General features: G+C 36.3%; 1 protein-coding gene across 1 annotated transcript in view; it reads right to left on the bottom strand.

Annotated features, from left to right (window-relative positions):
* Window positions 1–16,556, bottom strand: part of LOC106877733 (E3 ubiquitin-protein ligase RNF13) — a 67,963-nt gene that overhangs the window by 24,291 nt on the left and 27,116 nt on the right. Inside the window, exon 3 of the mRNA XM_052974710.1 lies at window positions 6,825–6,944. Within this exon, the coding sequence (XP_052830670.1) occupies window positions 6,825–6,920 (96 nt within the window). The 5' untranslated portion in view covers window positions 6,921–6,944. The remainder of the gene's footprint in view (window positions 1–6,824; window positions 6,945–16,556) is intronic.

The raw sequence follows: 16,556 nt of genomic DNA, 5'->3' as shown, positions 1-16,556 counted from the left end.
TTTTTTTAAATTTGATAACATATACCATTTTTAGGATCTTGTGCAGTGGATTGAAAAGAACAGTAAAAAATTGCTCCTCTGGCTTAAGGGACATATATAACACACGGATACATAGCACCCAAGATTCTTTTTAAATAAGATTCTTTTCTGTAATACCATAATTCTAAGACAAATATTTTAAGAGAAAATTAAACTAAAAACAATTGCCTAGGTTCCACATTTGTAGAGAGTGGAAGTGAGGGGTTGTACAGTGAACAAATTTTGATTTGATTGAAATAAAGCTCTATGGCATTTGGTTCTAAAAGTGATTATTCAAAGGAAACAAATTCACTGCCAGAGATGAAATAAAACTAATAAAAATTACAGAGTAAAATACAAAAAAAAAAAAAATAAAATAAAATTTATCGAAGAAACGCCTATATTTTCTCTTGTATGGATTTCTCTTGTACAAAGACTCTTCTGTTTACCAATTTTCAGGCTCCCAATGTTTTAATGGTATTTCAGATTCTACTGAATTCTCTGTACAAACAGATCAATATAATTAAATAGCTTGGCAAACACGTCAGTTAAGTTAGTCTTGGAATGGCAGGCTCTAAAACTAGATGTTTCCAACATCCTTTAACTTGCAACTTACAGACGTTACTTTACTACCAGCTCCTCCCGACTAACTCTACATATATATAAATACAGCGTCTATTCACAAAACACTTTCGTTCAGTTACAATCTCAGACTAACATCACCATAAAACTGATTCCTGGTAGAAGCAGAACACATTTTCAATGCTACATGTTCTGATAACAATCTTAAATTATGACCAACAATGACACACTTTATGAATCAATAGATGTTTTAAAAATATATTGATAATAAAACAAAAGGGGGGGGGGTGTTGAGTTTAAAACACGGTTAGTTCTCAAGGCAAGATAAAGACAAACAGACAGACTTTGTGCAGAGGGAATAATATACAGAAAATAGAGGAACAGCAGCAGCAGCGGCTGCACAATTATCATTAAAACATTTGTCTTATTTCCCATGCTGGCTTAAATTAAAACATGCTTCTACAATCCCCATCAAGAATTTGTGAATTTGTGACCTCTCGTATACAAGGCCCAAGTCTAGCCACACCACTTCTTAACCAAACATTCATTTCAGTTAAAATATCCTTCTCCCTCAATCACTTCAATTCAGTTTGTTTTTCAACACACTGGATGCCTTTCCTATCACAAACCCTCTCGTTTACAACAGAGTGTACAGGGTGCATTTCAGCCATGGTACCAGAAATAGATTGTTCCATGCAGGGGAAAGGGTTTCCTCTGCTGTGTATTAATTCTTATTTGGAGTTATTCTGTGCAAGAGAGAAAACCTGTTGCTATGTGGGTTGGAGAGTCAACATGTCGTTCATATGTTCCAAGGAGAAATTACCAAATAAACAAAGACATGGAACTAATTATTTTATCAGTCATCAGATGAAATCAATTGCCAGCATTGTGTTATGCTTTTAGACACAAGCACTTTATTCTACAGTAATTGAGCTCAATCATCATCACCATCAACAACAACATTGTTTTAATGTCCACTTTCCCATGTTCACATGGGACAGAGGAAATTTGTCAAGCTACATTTTACACAGCCTTGACGTCCTTTCTGTTGCCAACCCACACCAGTTTCCGAGTAAGGTAACATTTCCCTGTGACCAGACACGTTTCCACAGAAAACTGGAAATGAAGGACATCACTTGCACAACTGCAGCACTCATTTACACCTATAATGCAATGTCAAGGCAAGTAGACAGAAGCAAAAACGCACATGTGCACACATGATAGGCTTCTTTCAGTTTCTGTCTACCACATCCACTCACAAAGCTTTCGTTGACCTGCGGCTATGGCAGACAATTGCCCAAGGTGCCATGCAGTGGAATTGAACCCAGAACCATGTTTCTGAAGCAAACTTCTTACCATTCAGCCACACCTGTGCCTAACTGTTTAGAAAAAAAAAAACCCAAAGACTTTCTAGTTATATTTTATGATACTTCATCATCATCATCATCATCGTTTAACGTCCACTTTCCATGCTAGCATGGGTTGGACGATTTGACTGAGGACTGGTGAAACCGGATGGCTACACCAGGCTCCAATCTGATTTGGCAGAGCTTCTACAGCTGGATGCCCTTCCTAACGCCAACTACTCCGAGAGTGTAGTAGGTGCTTTTACGTGCCACCGGCACAAAGGCCACACCATTGATGAAGGGTGCAGCCTGAAAAATTTATTCCCCATCCTCAAGCAAAACCAACATACCCTAGTTTTCTGATATTTTAATTAAACTGATGGGAAATCTGTTTTATCTGATTAGAATGTCAACTGTGTCACACTGAAACTGAATTCATCACTATTAATAGCAATTTGATCATTGTGACGCTTTCGTAATTGTATTATTTTTATAGGCATGTGAAAAATTAGATAACTATGATCAATTAGATGACCACCAAACTCATATCAAAGGTAAACAGCTTAACCCTTTTGTTACCAACCCGACTGAAACCAGCTCTGGCTCTGAGTACAAATGTTTATCCTTTAATAAGCCAGATCCAGATAAGATGATACATAATTAATTCAAAACAATATGACTAAATTAGCATTACATTTGTCTGAGTAATCTAAATGCTAAAGGGTTAATTCATATTCCATGCACCAGCTAAATAATTACCAAGTTACCGTTATACAGTCTCTTCTTTATTTCTTTTCTTTCCTCAAAATTAATTGAAACAAAAGCAGCTATATTTCAACAGAAATATGGTAACAAAATGGTTTTAAAAATGGTTAAAATAAGCTCAGAAAATTTTGCCATCATGATCACTTGACAGAACAAATCTATTTCATTTATCACTGGATGTTATTTTTGTGCCCTACTTAACAATCCTAAAGTGCTGCTTTTTGATTCTTAGGTCACGTAATTATACAAATGACCTCAGCAAAGACTAGGTTTCTCTTAAATATCAACAGAAATATAATGGCGGTAAAATTTCCACATTGGTACCATTTAAAGGTTTTACAAATTTAAAAATATGTGAATTGTTGGAACTGTTCAAAGTTCTTCACACTGCCAGACTCTCTTGGCCTATTACAGAGAACTCTTGTCTGCAAGAAGCTAAGACATCAAAAACCTATTTTTTAAATATCAAAACTGGTATCTAATTTTTGGTAATTAACATGTCAGTCTCAATATTACAAAAATCAAGTGCCATCTCTTTGAAGATGCAAAATGATTTTTTTTTTTTAAATGAATTATCGGATGATTCATTCTAAGTGCCTTCTTAATTAGAATGCCGAATTCAACATGATTAGAGGAAATACACACCGACAAGATTATACAATAAATGTTTGTCCTTTGTTTTTTAGTTTTTTTTTTTTCGTAAATGAGGCAATTTACCAATGCTAAATAGAATTTTTTACATTATTATAAGTTTATCAAAATTACATAGACTACTGTTTTCAAATTATGGCACAATGTCAGCAATTTTGGGGGCAGCAGACTAACCAATTTCATCAACCCCAAACTTAACTGATACTTATTTCTTTGACTCTGAAAGGATAAAAGGCAAAGTCAACCTCGGCGGAATTTGAACTTGGAGCATAAAGATGGATGAAATGCCACTAAACATTCTGCCAGCTTCCTGCCCATAATATTAGCAGGAAACTGTCTCATCATCATCATCATTTAATGTCTGCATTCCATGCTAGCATGGGTGGGACGGTACCACACGAGCCGGCCAGGCTGAAGCCTGCACCAGACTTCTGTGACTGTTTAGGCAGGATTTTTACAGCTGGATGCCCTTCCTAACACCAACCACTCAGCAGAGTGGACTGAGTGCTTTTTACGTGGCACAAGCACAGGTGAGGTGAGTAGTGCTTTTTATGTGGTACAATCACAGGTGAGGTGAGTAGTGCTTTTTATGTGACACAAGCACAGGTGAGGTGAGTAGTGCTTTTTACATGGCACAAGCACAGGTGAGGTGAGTAGTGCTGTAATCCTATTTTGGCTATTTAACTCTCCAAAGTTTCATTTTTAAACAATTTTTCACACATTCCCAATACTGACTGTAATTATTACCCACCTGTCACTTCTATGTTTTAGCAAAACTTGAACATTACCTACCGAAATAAGTATTTTACAACAAGACATTCATTCATGAGGGTATAACCATTCAACCAAACAACATGGGGTCATTCTGACTAGAACAGGGATTCCCAACATTTTCACTGACATCCACCCATTTCCTCACAGATCTTAGACTCTTGAGATGCCTAATGACTCAATAAATGTCTACATTTGTGACAGAAGGTATTCAATTTGAAGTCAATACCTCAAAGACTGAATTCATCTGCGACGCATTCCAATAGTTCTGGAACACTTTCTTTAATTGCTTTTTCTACAATTCCGTCTGAAAGCCAGAATTTTTGTCAACTTAGTCCTCAATAATCAGCATTTACTATTTCTTCTAAAACATTAGAAATTAGTGCTGGTAGTGAGGGGGGGGGGGTTATAACTTTTTGTTTTTAATTTCCTTCTTTCAATCATGATTAAAATAAACAAAACGAAAGAGGAGGAGGAGGAGGATGTAGGAGGAGGACATAGAAGAATCAAGGGGAGGAGGAGAACAAAAGAAAGAAGATAGAGGAGAAGGAACAGGAGATGAATTAAAAATAGTAGTAGTAGTAGTAGCAATAGTAGAAGAGGAAGATGAAGAAGTAACAGTAGCTGTAGAGAAAAAAAAAAGGACGAATGAGAAAAAAGTGAAAGAAACAAAAATCAATACGAAAAGCAGACGAGTGATCAAAGAATTCATATCACACAGAATGAAACGTTATGTTGTTCAACATCACACACACACACACAGAGGCAGGAAGGTGTTTCATCTCTGAGCTTAATCAAGATTTTAGATGCAATACTATAAAATGCCTTTCATTAGAGACACCAAGAACAAAGTGAATAACTACCAACAGAAGATACCATATGCTCAAAACTATAGGGACATTCTTGGAAAACAGATACAGACACACATCAGGGAAAATATTGATAACTTGGCAACACTCAACTAATGAGATAAATAAAGCTTGATTACAACTCAATTTTCAATAACAGTTTTGACTTGGTTTTATATGCCTTGATGTTTTGTGAGCATGTAGGACAGACTCATCATCCGCCATCAAGAGATTAGTCAAAAGCCAATTAATATATTTTCATATAATTAAAACTACTTAGTCTGTGTCATCAGTTGTACATAAAAGGCAAAAACTGAAACCAAATTTTAGAAAGATCCGTCATCAAAAACAATGTTGCTCAAATGTTGGCAAACACCTAATGTGTATGCAATACCATTCCCAATGCAATCATCGTTATTTGTCATCAGAAATGTCTCTCTGTGGTCTTTATTCCAGTATTTTACCAACTCTGATTCTCTTTGAAGGTGTGAAATATGTACCAAAGCACAAACACCTCTGTTCAGTTGAGTTATAAAATATAATGAAATACAGTTGTACTATACTACCACTACTACTACTATTACTACTGCTGCTGCTGTTGCTAAGTAACTAAACACTGACAGCTTTTAGTAAAATTTTGATGTATGCAACAGTATGAAAAAGTCATCTGAACAGTTGTAAACAATAGACAAACGCAGGATAATCAGATTATTATATTTAAATCTATTTAATGAAAGCAGAGTAGTAAAAACAAACGATTTTGGTACATCTATAGTGCAGAGGATTATTTAAGACAATGACATTACAAACCCTGCCGCCCTACATCGTTATGTAAAACAATAAGGCATGTATAAATTCGTTAGTGCTGTCAATTAGGTAGTGATAATATTTTTAGCAGCAGTTGAACTTGTAACGTCCCTCAACTGTCAGATGATCTCAAACATTACCAATGTCATGCTGGAGTAGACAACGTCCTTATGTTTGGTATTGCCCACAAACAACAACATCCGGCAGAACAATTAAAGAGCCCCTTCCACACACCAGTAAACAAGGAGAGGGGAAGGGAAGTCTATTAAAGGGATCAGGAATGATAACAGTTGCTCTTGAAAGAGACAAACAAAAAGATGATATTCAGTAAATAAAAACATATAGGCGCAGGAGTGGCTGTGTGGTAAGTAGCTTGCTTACCAACCACATGGTTCCGGGTTCAGTCCCACTGCGTGGCACCTTGGGCGAGTGTCTTCTACTATAGCCTCAGGCAGACCAAAGCCTTGTGAGTGGATTTGGTAGACGGAAACTGAAACTGACAGAATAAGCATGATGCTTAAAAAAACAACAAAAAAACAAATACTTAGATTGATTTGTTTAAAACAACTTTCAAGGTAGTGCTCCAGCATAGCCATGATCCAATGACCGAAACAAGTAAAAGATCATCTCGACTTTCGTTTATGCTTTCACGACAAACAACCACCAGGCACTTCATGTGATAATGTAAGTCTTTAAAAAGTAATTTTCAAACTCAGTATTCCTCCCAATAATTATCTTTTAATCCCAATCAGTAATCTTTGAAATACTAAAACCATCACTCAACCTAATCTAACTCGATCCTTCCAAGTTTCCCCCCATTTCAGGAAACACTTTTTCCATGACTTAGATTCAATTTAGGTGAGGGAAAAAAAAAAAAAAAAAAAAAAAGCACCTGAACACAACAATCATTGTTTTTTCAAAGCAATTCTTATTTAAGCCAACATTTAAACGTTTATTTTCTAATAATTGTATAAGCAGGCAGAATCTCATTAAAATATTTTCGAAAGATGAATGAACGAACTAAACAGTCACTTACCACAACAACATCAGCAGCAATTAAAGTAATGTGAAAGAAACAAACAATGAAAACTGCATATAGTAAGGTGATGTGACCTATATAATATTCCAACATGGTAGACGATTTGTAGAATGGTAACTGGAAAGAAAAAAAAAGAAAAAAAGGAAAACTGTTATTAGCATTAATACTAAGTTAATAGGATATAAAAATATAAAATGTCAGATTAATTCAAAATAGTCGATAATTTGAATGGAAAAACAAAAAGAAGACAAAACCTACAAAATGTTATATCAGAGAATCTTTTGAAATGTATTTCAATTTGTGCATAAAAGAGGAGATGCAAATTTATAAAGATGTTTGCTAAGCTAAAGTTCTCTGGGTAATTTAGTCTCTAAAACATGTTAATTTTATATGCTTATTCATGCACTCCATCATCTCCATCTTCATTGTTCACCCGGCTACTTCCACCCACCCCTAACTATGTATCTCTACCCCTACATCAAGACATCTATGCATGTCCCCTTATAAGACTTCTGACTCTCAACACCTGCTATAAAGTTATCTCCCGCACTCAAATACTTCCCCGGCTTTCTACTTTTCCTTCCCCTTTTTTCTAAAGGACTGCTTAAATGCAACCCCATTAACCCCGCTATTTTTACTGCATTTACCTCGCTCCTACGCTTATTGGTTAAACAAAGATCAGCATCAGTGTTTGGCACATTTGCAGAAATAAGTTTGGCCATTCTAAATACCTTCACATACATTCAAACTGAGATAAAGAATGATAACAGGTACGTTTCAGGTGTGGTAGTGTGGATATTTATATTTTGTAGTTTATGAAACTTATGTCTAGTATTTATAAATTTATAGCTTAATTAAATACAATGTTCTTATTAAATTATTTTACTAAACAATTTTTTTTTTTTTTTTTGAAGAAAACAGGGCAGTTTACAAAAATATCCAAACTGAAAAGTAAAAGTGTCAAAGAAACCTATAACAGTTGGAAAAATAACAATGGAACATTCTGAAAGGACCAAATTTAATATGTTCAGATACGTTTATAACAAACAGTCCAGAATTTTCATTTCATTATTTTATGACAAATTAACAAATTTCAAAATTAAAAAGAGAAAGTACTACAATCAAGTTAATATCAAGACATCATGAAGTCACTTGGCATGATGGTTAGGGTGTTGCCCTCACAATTGCAAGACTGTTGTTTTGGTTCCCAGACTGGGATGGTGCCTAGTATTCTTGAACAGAACACTTCACTTCACATTGTTTTTTACATGGCTCCAGCACCTGCGAGCAATGCAATGTAAATATAAATAATGTAAACATCATACCATAGTAAGTCCAGGAAACTCCTACACACAGGAAGCACAATACAACAATAATAGGTCCTGTTATATATTCCGAGTACAAACAACACATTGCGGTCTGCTTTTGTATCAGGAAATGATTGCTTACTTTATAAAACATTATATAGTTCTGATACATCAGAACATTAACAAAATTGGAGCAGAAGAGGAATAAGCTTATATGACAAATCAGGAAACAGATACAAAAAAAAAAGGGGGGGGGGTATATTAGTGGCAAAGAAACTGGAATGCCAGACTCCGAAGGCCAAAACTTCATATGTAGTAAATTTCTCCCTGAAGCCAGTTAAAATCAAGTAATATGAAGTACCCTTATTTCAATTGTCCCAACCAAACATGCTGAAAATAAATCAACTTATCCAATTTTATTGATATCAGGCTCATGTTAATGAAGGTTATCTTCCTGGAAATATTTTAGATGAGTAAACATCTAAAATACAATAAAAATTACTCAATATGTAATGATAGTAAAAATATACGGTTATACATCATTTAACAAATGTTTATTTTTTTCTTCTGTTTTCCTATTGTTTTTTAACTTCCTCCTATGATAATCAATAAACATAATACTTTTTTTTTGTTGTTTTCCTAACCTATTTAACCAACTTACTGAATACAAATCAATAAATTAAAGGGCAATGTATAAACCATGCATGAAGGAACACATCGTATGTCCAGTATTTGCCCCGACCCACACAGCCCCAGCAAATACTTGTCTAACCACTAACAAAACATCTACACACATCAGGATATAATTTTTAACATGGCTATTTTTAATGCCTAATTCACACACACCAAAATAACTACAATATCAACAGCCATAATAAGCCCAAATCATGTACAGTGATGCCAACCATCTCCAGGGAATTTCATTGGGTTGAAATTTCACTTTGGTCATCAACCCACTCTCAGTCTTCACATATCATCATCATTTAATGTGTGTTGTCCATGCTGGCATGGGTTGGACAGTTTAACCAGAGCAGGCAAGCTGCACCCGATTGCAGTCTGATATGGTTTCTACGGCTGGATGCCCTTCCTAACGCCAACCACTTTACAGAGTGTGCTGGGTGCTTTTACATCGCACAGCACAAGTGCTTTTATGCAGCATCACATGGGTGCTTTTACGCAGTATTGCAGGGGCGGTTTTACGCAGCATCACATGGGTGCTTTTACATGATGCTTGTTTACAACCATCATGTGATGTCAAGAAAAGAGTACACAGACCTACATGCATACATGTGCCAGGTGCATGTGTGAGTTTCCATTGACCAGATCCACTCACAAGGCTTTCTTCTGCCTGGGGCTGAACAAGACAAGCCCAAGGTGCCACACATAGTATTGAGGAAATTCGGCTGCTATTTCTAGCAGGTCAAGCAACCACAAACTTGGAAACAGCTTGCTGGTGAAAGTGCAGTCAATCACAAACTCTGCATACTAGATGCCAGTTGGGTTCAGGGGTCATCAGAAGAGAGTGTACACTGATTTCAAGGGCTTCCTCTCGATGGCTTTACAGTACACTGGGCCCCACCTCACTGGTACAAGACACTACCTACTGTATAAACTGACTAATACTTAACATCAAGTCCATTTCAGGATCATCACCTCTCTGGCCAAATTTCATCATTGCTTTTCAGCCATATCCAATGGCTGGCCCTTTCAAAGGTCACTTGGATCCCTTTCAAGATGGTGTTTACTTGCTAATTAGACACCAACAGATAGCAGCCACTGTCTCAATCCGGTCCCAATAAAATCCCTACATCCAACTTCTACAAAAAAGGGTACCACACTCCGACCAGCATCTAAATTGTCTGCAAGTTGAACAATTAATTCAACAAGGTGTATTATCTTATATTCCAAAAACTAGAATGCCATTTCTAGCAGGTCAAGCAACCACATACATGCTCCCAGTACCAGGTGGCATTCACTTGGTAATAAAACTTGCTTAAAAAACAACAACAAAAGACCAATTTAACTGAAGGAGAAACCCAACATTTTTAATCCTTTAGCTTACATGCCAACAACAAGAATTGTTAAATATCAAAATTAGTGCTAAAAAGGGTTAATAATGAGTTAAAAAACCAAACAATTTACGTCCCAAAGATAAAACTTTTAAATAAGGAGAGTTAATTACAGAGATGAATGGCTAGATTTAATAGATATAATATACATATTAAAATGCAGCGATTCAATTAGCAATTTACAATAGTATATAGATAAGTGGTTATCTTCAGACAGGACCACCTTTTTGCAAATACATATTATAGAAATAACATTAGTGAGACAAACAATGATGTTTGTAGACCACTTGAGCTGAATTAAAGTAGATGTCAACTATGCAGGGAGAATAGCTGTACAATGTTAATACAGAAGAGACACACATAATGGAAAGTAGATTTCTCCATTATTGTTATTACTGATGATGATGATGATGATGATGCAGACATGTCTGTGTAGTTATGATGTTCGCTCTGCAACCATGTGGTTTTGGGTTCAGTCTCATAGCACAGCTTGCTTATAATCCCAGGTTGACAAATACCTTGTGAGTGAATTTGGCAGACAGAAGCTGAGGAAACCTGTCGTTTGTGTGTGTGTGTGTGTGTGTGTGTGTGTGTGTGTGTGTGTGTGTGTGTGTGTGTGTGTGTGTGTTTGTGTTTGTTCCCATCGCCACTGACAACCAATGTTGGTTTGTTTACATTCTCATAACTTAAGTGACTTGGCAAAAGAGACTGATAGAATAAGTACCAGACTTAAGAAATAAGAACTGGGGGTTGACTTGTTTGACTAAAAAAATACCTTCAAGGCGATGCCCCAGCATGGCCACAGTCAAATAACAAACAAACAAAAGTTAAAAGATTTGTTACCTTAGATTTATAAACTACAATGAATAAAAAAGTCAATTTCAAAGCACTTCATCTCTTATTTTCCAGCACACATTTAGCAGTCTAAGCCAGTTTATATTAGTAATTAATTCCTATCCATGCAGTGCTTACACAACATCAATGTTTTGTCTTTATTAGATTAATTGTTAAATTACTAAGACTAGTAGAAAAGTGAATTTATTGCAAAACTGTCATGTTGTTAGTTATGCAGCATCTAAGCAACACATCTTTTCATTGGTTCTTTACTCTTTAGTGACGAGATTCTTTGCCTTCACCAATTACACCATACCATCTTATAAAAAAAAAAAAAGGAAAAGACATTACATAATGTAATCGTGAAAAAGTGATCACAGGTGGAAAAATCTTTGATTTTAGGTTTACTTGATAAGGGATAACCTGGTGCTAAACAACAGTGGAACATCTAAAGACAAGTGCGGTGGATTGAGTCTACTTTGGCCACCACCAGAACCTCCAGGCACAAGAAAGACACAAGAGAGAGAGAGAGAGAAATGAGAAGAAAAAATAAAAGACTAGACAGACTGCCTACACTACTACATGGTGTCTGAGTGGAGAAATAGTAATCTTAAGCAACAGATCTATGGGATCAAATGTAGTCGCCTCACAGTCAACTACCGACATACCACAACAAGACAATTCAATCAAAGCTGACCTACGTGATTACTTGGCACAGGAATAACAAAAGGAAGTGGCTGCAAGCAAGAGTACGTCTGACAGACAGGACAATCCAATAACAAGTTGTAAGGAGGTTGGAAGAAAACAGTGAGGCAATGACAAGTGAAAACATATATATATATATATATATATGTATGTATGTATGTACAATGAATCCTGTAATTGCTTGTTACATCAATTGAGCACAGAAACAGGAATGGAAGATAAAAACTGAAGACATTAACCCTTTGTCTGTCCTGTGAACCTGTATGTTGATTCACAGGATGTATTCACAGGTGTCCATGTATTATATATATGATATGCATTGCTAATTTTATTTTAATCATCAGAGAAACTTAGGACCTGTGAAAAGAAGGATTTATATTGCTCAGAACATATGAAACAAGGGCTAGCTAAAGGTTTGAAAACAAGCAGGGATGTTTAGGATAAACTTTTTAAAATACTTTGGACAGGCTAAGGACAAAAGCATAAGATTTATCCCTTTAGCGTTTAAACTGGCCATATCCAAGGCACGTGGCTCAGTGGTTAGAACATGGGGATCACAATGATGAGGTTGTGAATTTGATTCCCGGACCGGGCTGTGTTGTGTTCTTGAGCAAGACACTTTATTTCACGTTGCTCCAGTTCACTCAGCTGTAGAAATGAGTAGCGGCGTCACTGGTGCCAAGCTGTATCAGCCCCTTTGCCTTTCCCTTGGATAATATTGGTGGTGTGGAGAAGTGGGGGCAGAGAGAGAGAGATAAAGAGGGTGAGTGTGTGTGTGTGTGAGAGAGAGATAGAGATAGAGAGGGTGAGTGTGTGTGTGTGTGAGAGAGAGATAGAGATAGAGATGGTGAGTGTGTGTGTGTGTGAGAGAAAGATTAAGAGAGAGAGTGTGTGTGTGTGTGTGCATGTCATTGCTGATCACTACTCTTGACAACTGGTGTTAGTTTGTTTACGTCCTTATAACTTAATAGTTCATCAAAAGAGACCAACAGAATAAGTAACAGACTTAAGAAATAATTACAGAGGTCAATTTGCTTGACTAAAACCCTTGAATGCAGTACCCCAGCATGGCCACGGTCAGAAACAATAACTGAAACAAGTAAAAGGTTAAAAAAAAAAAGAAAAATACAAAAAACAAAAGGAACTGGAAAAAATATCGCCTTTTAACAGTTATTTAAAAGATACCGATGGTTGTTGCTTAAATAAAATCAGAAACAAACGGAGCCCTTAAACTCCTAAACAGGGTCACAAAGACAACATATGTCTGGAATATGTAAGTGTTTGTGTCTATAATAAATGTGAACAGGGGAAAAAACTGACAGAACAATACTGCAGTCACGTTAAATAAAGTCGACAACTGAAATCAGTTGGGGAAATAATCAATAACAGTTATCTGTCAGTAGCTGGACTACTACTGCTGCTGCTGCTACTACTACTACTGCTGCTGCTGCTACTACTACTACTGCTGCTGCTACTACTACTTATAGTTCTTGAAACTGTTTTAGCAGCAGTAAAAGACTCATGACCATTCTTGTGCTTTGTAGCCAAGGACAGCAGAGAAAACACCGAGAGAGAGAAACAAAATTAAGTAAATAAAGGCAAGAGTCACTTGTGGTATTCTTACAACCTAACACACACACAAAGCCAGAGAGACAACCAACCTAAGCAATTAGAAAATAATAGTCAGAAAAATTAACATAAATGTAACTTTTTATTATTATTATTATTTTTTTTCTTTTTCCCTTTTTACTAGCAACAGATCAACAATAGTCTTGTTGCTAGTGCAGATAGAGTGTGAAAAATTATTTCAAGGATAGCCAAAACAGCAGTAGCAGCGATTGCTGCGGTTAGCACTACTGTGGGCTGGGTGTTGATAGAATTCACTTTGTTTTTTTTTATCAATTGTGAGTTCAAATTCCAATTGAGGTCTACATTGCTTTTCTTTATTTCCCTGGGATTGATAAAACAAGCACTGCCATAAATATAGTTGCAGTGCAGCTGACTTTAGACAAAACAACCTTGTGCCAAAATGAAAGAATTGTTAATATGACATCATAAAATAAACTGTTGATTCTATAACTTGAGGAGTAAATAAGACACAGCTAGATTGTTGATTTAGGTATGTGAGGTTCAGTAGATAAACTGCTAAGCTTTCTAACCTGAGAAAAAAATGCATGAGCTCACTTTGTTTGTATGGGAGACAACTGTAGGCATGTTTCAATCCTATTAGATCTCATCAGTGAAACAGACTTGACTTCACTGTACTTGTTAAAACAATGATAAGAGAATCACAAAAAAGATGTACTTTATTGGGATTCTCCTCATCAGCATCTTCAGCAAATATGGTGGAAGTCTATCTTTTGTTGAGGAGGTTTGATACCATACCATGAAAATATATGCAATGTTATCTCTGATATGGCTGAAATGATTGAAGTAATAGTAATCATTAAACCAATGTTGTATTTACCTCACTGCGTAAGTATTTCTAATTAGATTATTCATTATGCTCACTGCATTATGTTAACATTCATTCACACACCCTAACTTGCGCCCTCAACTCCTGATAGTCAGAACAATGCCTTTGAAACATATGACTGGGTCTGTCTCAAGCATTTTCATATCTGGCAGAGCCCCATCTGAACAATCAACTTCAGTGATGTATACTTTTTATTTATGAGCCACCGGTATGTAAAAAGCACCTTTTGAGCGTTGGGCCTCTCAGAGGTAATGTGACCGATGCCAATGTCACGAAAGTAGCATTTGTGCCAGTGTAGCACAACTAACACCTGTGCCAGTGGCACGTAAAAAGTACTTTCGAATGTTGGGCCTCACAAAGTCAATGACAAATGACCAAGACTTTCAACAACATGCCATGCTTGAGCAGAAAACCCATCAAACCAAGTGAAATTTATAGGTGTGGCAGATACTAGTGTTACATAACTGGCACCCATGCTGCTGGCATTTAAAAGCACCCATTACACTCTGAGTGGTTGGTATTAGGAAGGGCATCCAGCTGGAGAAACCATTCAAAACTAGCTCTAGTCAACCCAGCCAAACCATGCCAGCATGAACAATGGACGTTAAATGTTGATGAGGATATTAACCAATGAATCAATGAATTTTCTAGTAACAATCAGTGCATTAAATGACAAGAAAATACTTAACATTCAACAGCTCAGTCCAGCTCCTGTAAAATAATTACTGCAAGGTAGGACAACTCGCCAGTGTTAAACCGACTACTGTTTCATTAGCCTGCCAAGCCACGTTCAGTTTTACCCCACCAGCAGTGCAGGGAGGCAGGCTCCAACAAGTGGACTGGATTTTTTGATTTGATACACTACATTAAAACCAAACAGTTTGTTGCCATTCTTAGCTGAGTTTGAAATCAAAGCATTTTAAGCCAACAGAATTTGTATCAAAAAAAAAAAAAAAAAAAAATGTAGTATTTGTAAAACAGAGCAAGAAGTAAATAAGAAGGCAGAGTTGCAATATAGATAAAGAAAGAGCCGAAAGTAGGCTAGGAGTTCAAAAAACAGATTTATGACAATGACATCCAATACGCAAGATGGTTTTGAATGTTTACAGACAGTGACTGTAATCCGAGAAAGATATTTGATTATAAATGCACAATTGTGTTTGCTATCGTCAAACAATACTGTTAGGTAAGACTCTGTAACCATCACAATATTTGACTTTCAAAAGCCAATTGTTTAATTCTTTCCCCTTCACATCAGTATTCGTATTAACATGGTAAAGAGCTTGAGATGCCATATGAATTGCCAGCTGATTAACTGATCAACCCTCTGAAATGGAATTGCCATATTGTTCCAGATTCTCCAGACTTTTCTGTTACGATTCTTTCCTTGTATATTGCAAGAAGAACTTCAAGAGGAATCTAAACCAGTGAAATAAATTTGGGGGAAAGAAGTTTTGGGTGACAGCAAAGAAAGATGAAATGCTAAAGTTCAAGGTTGAGAAAGGCATATCTTTTGAAACTACTTATTAGTTATCATTTGATTTACTTTGCTGGGATTACAGAAATGCCTAATCCAAGTAATCAGGAAATTTTAATTACTTAGTTGAAATAATTACATTTTAGACTCCCATTTCAGTTAAAACTATCCTTTAGTGGCAACGTCGTCGTCATCATTGTTTTAATGGTCACTTTTCCATGCCTGTATGAAACGCATAGAATTCACGGAAGGGAAATTTTCTACAACTGGATGCCTTTCCTGTCACCAACTCTCATCTGTTTCCAAGCAAGGTAATACATGTTCGTGGCCAGACATGTTTTCAGAGAACACTGGAAATAAGACACCTTTTGTATGAGGGGTGGCACTCGTTTATAACTATCAGGTGATACCAAAACAAAGAGACACACACATATACAATAGGCGTCTTTCATTTATTTATACCTACCAAATCTACGCACAAGATTTTGGTTGGACCATGGGCTACAGTGAGAGACAGTTGCCTAAGGTGTTATACATTGGGACTCAAAACCACAGGTTTGAGAAGCACACTTCTTGCTTGTGAATGCAAACTAAAAAGTCAGTCAGTAAAATATTATCAATATCTTAATTTTCTTCATCCAGTTTATGTTGAAAAATATGTTTAACTGAATCAAACACTTCACAGATGAAAGAAAACCAGGAATGGCATCCAGCTGCAGAAACCAATGCCACAACAGACAATTGGAGTCTGGATAGCTCCCAGCTGACCAGCTCCATGTCAAACTGTCCAACTTATGCAAGAATAGGAAGCAGACGTTAAACAATGATGATGATTATATATATATATATATATATATATAA

This window comes from Octopus bimaculoides, chromosome 19, assembly GCF_001194135.2.
Source record: "Octopus bimaculoides isolate UCB-OBI-ISO-001 chromosome 19, ASM119413v2, whole genome shotgun sequence".
NCBI lineage: Eukaryota > Metazoa > Mollusca > Cephalopoda > Octopoda > Octopodidae > Octopus > Octopus bimaculoides.
This window is presented reverse-complemented; position numbering and strand designations above follow the sequence as displayed.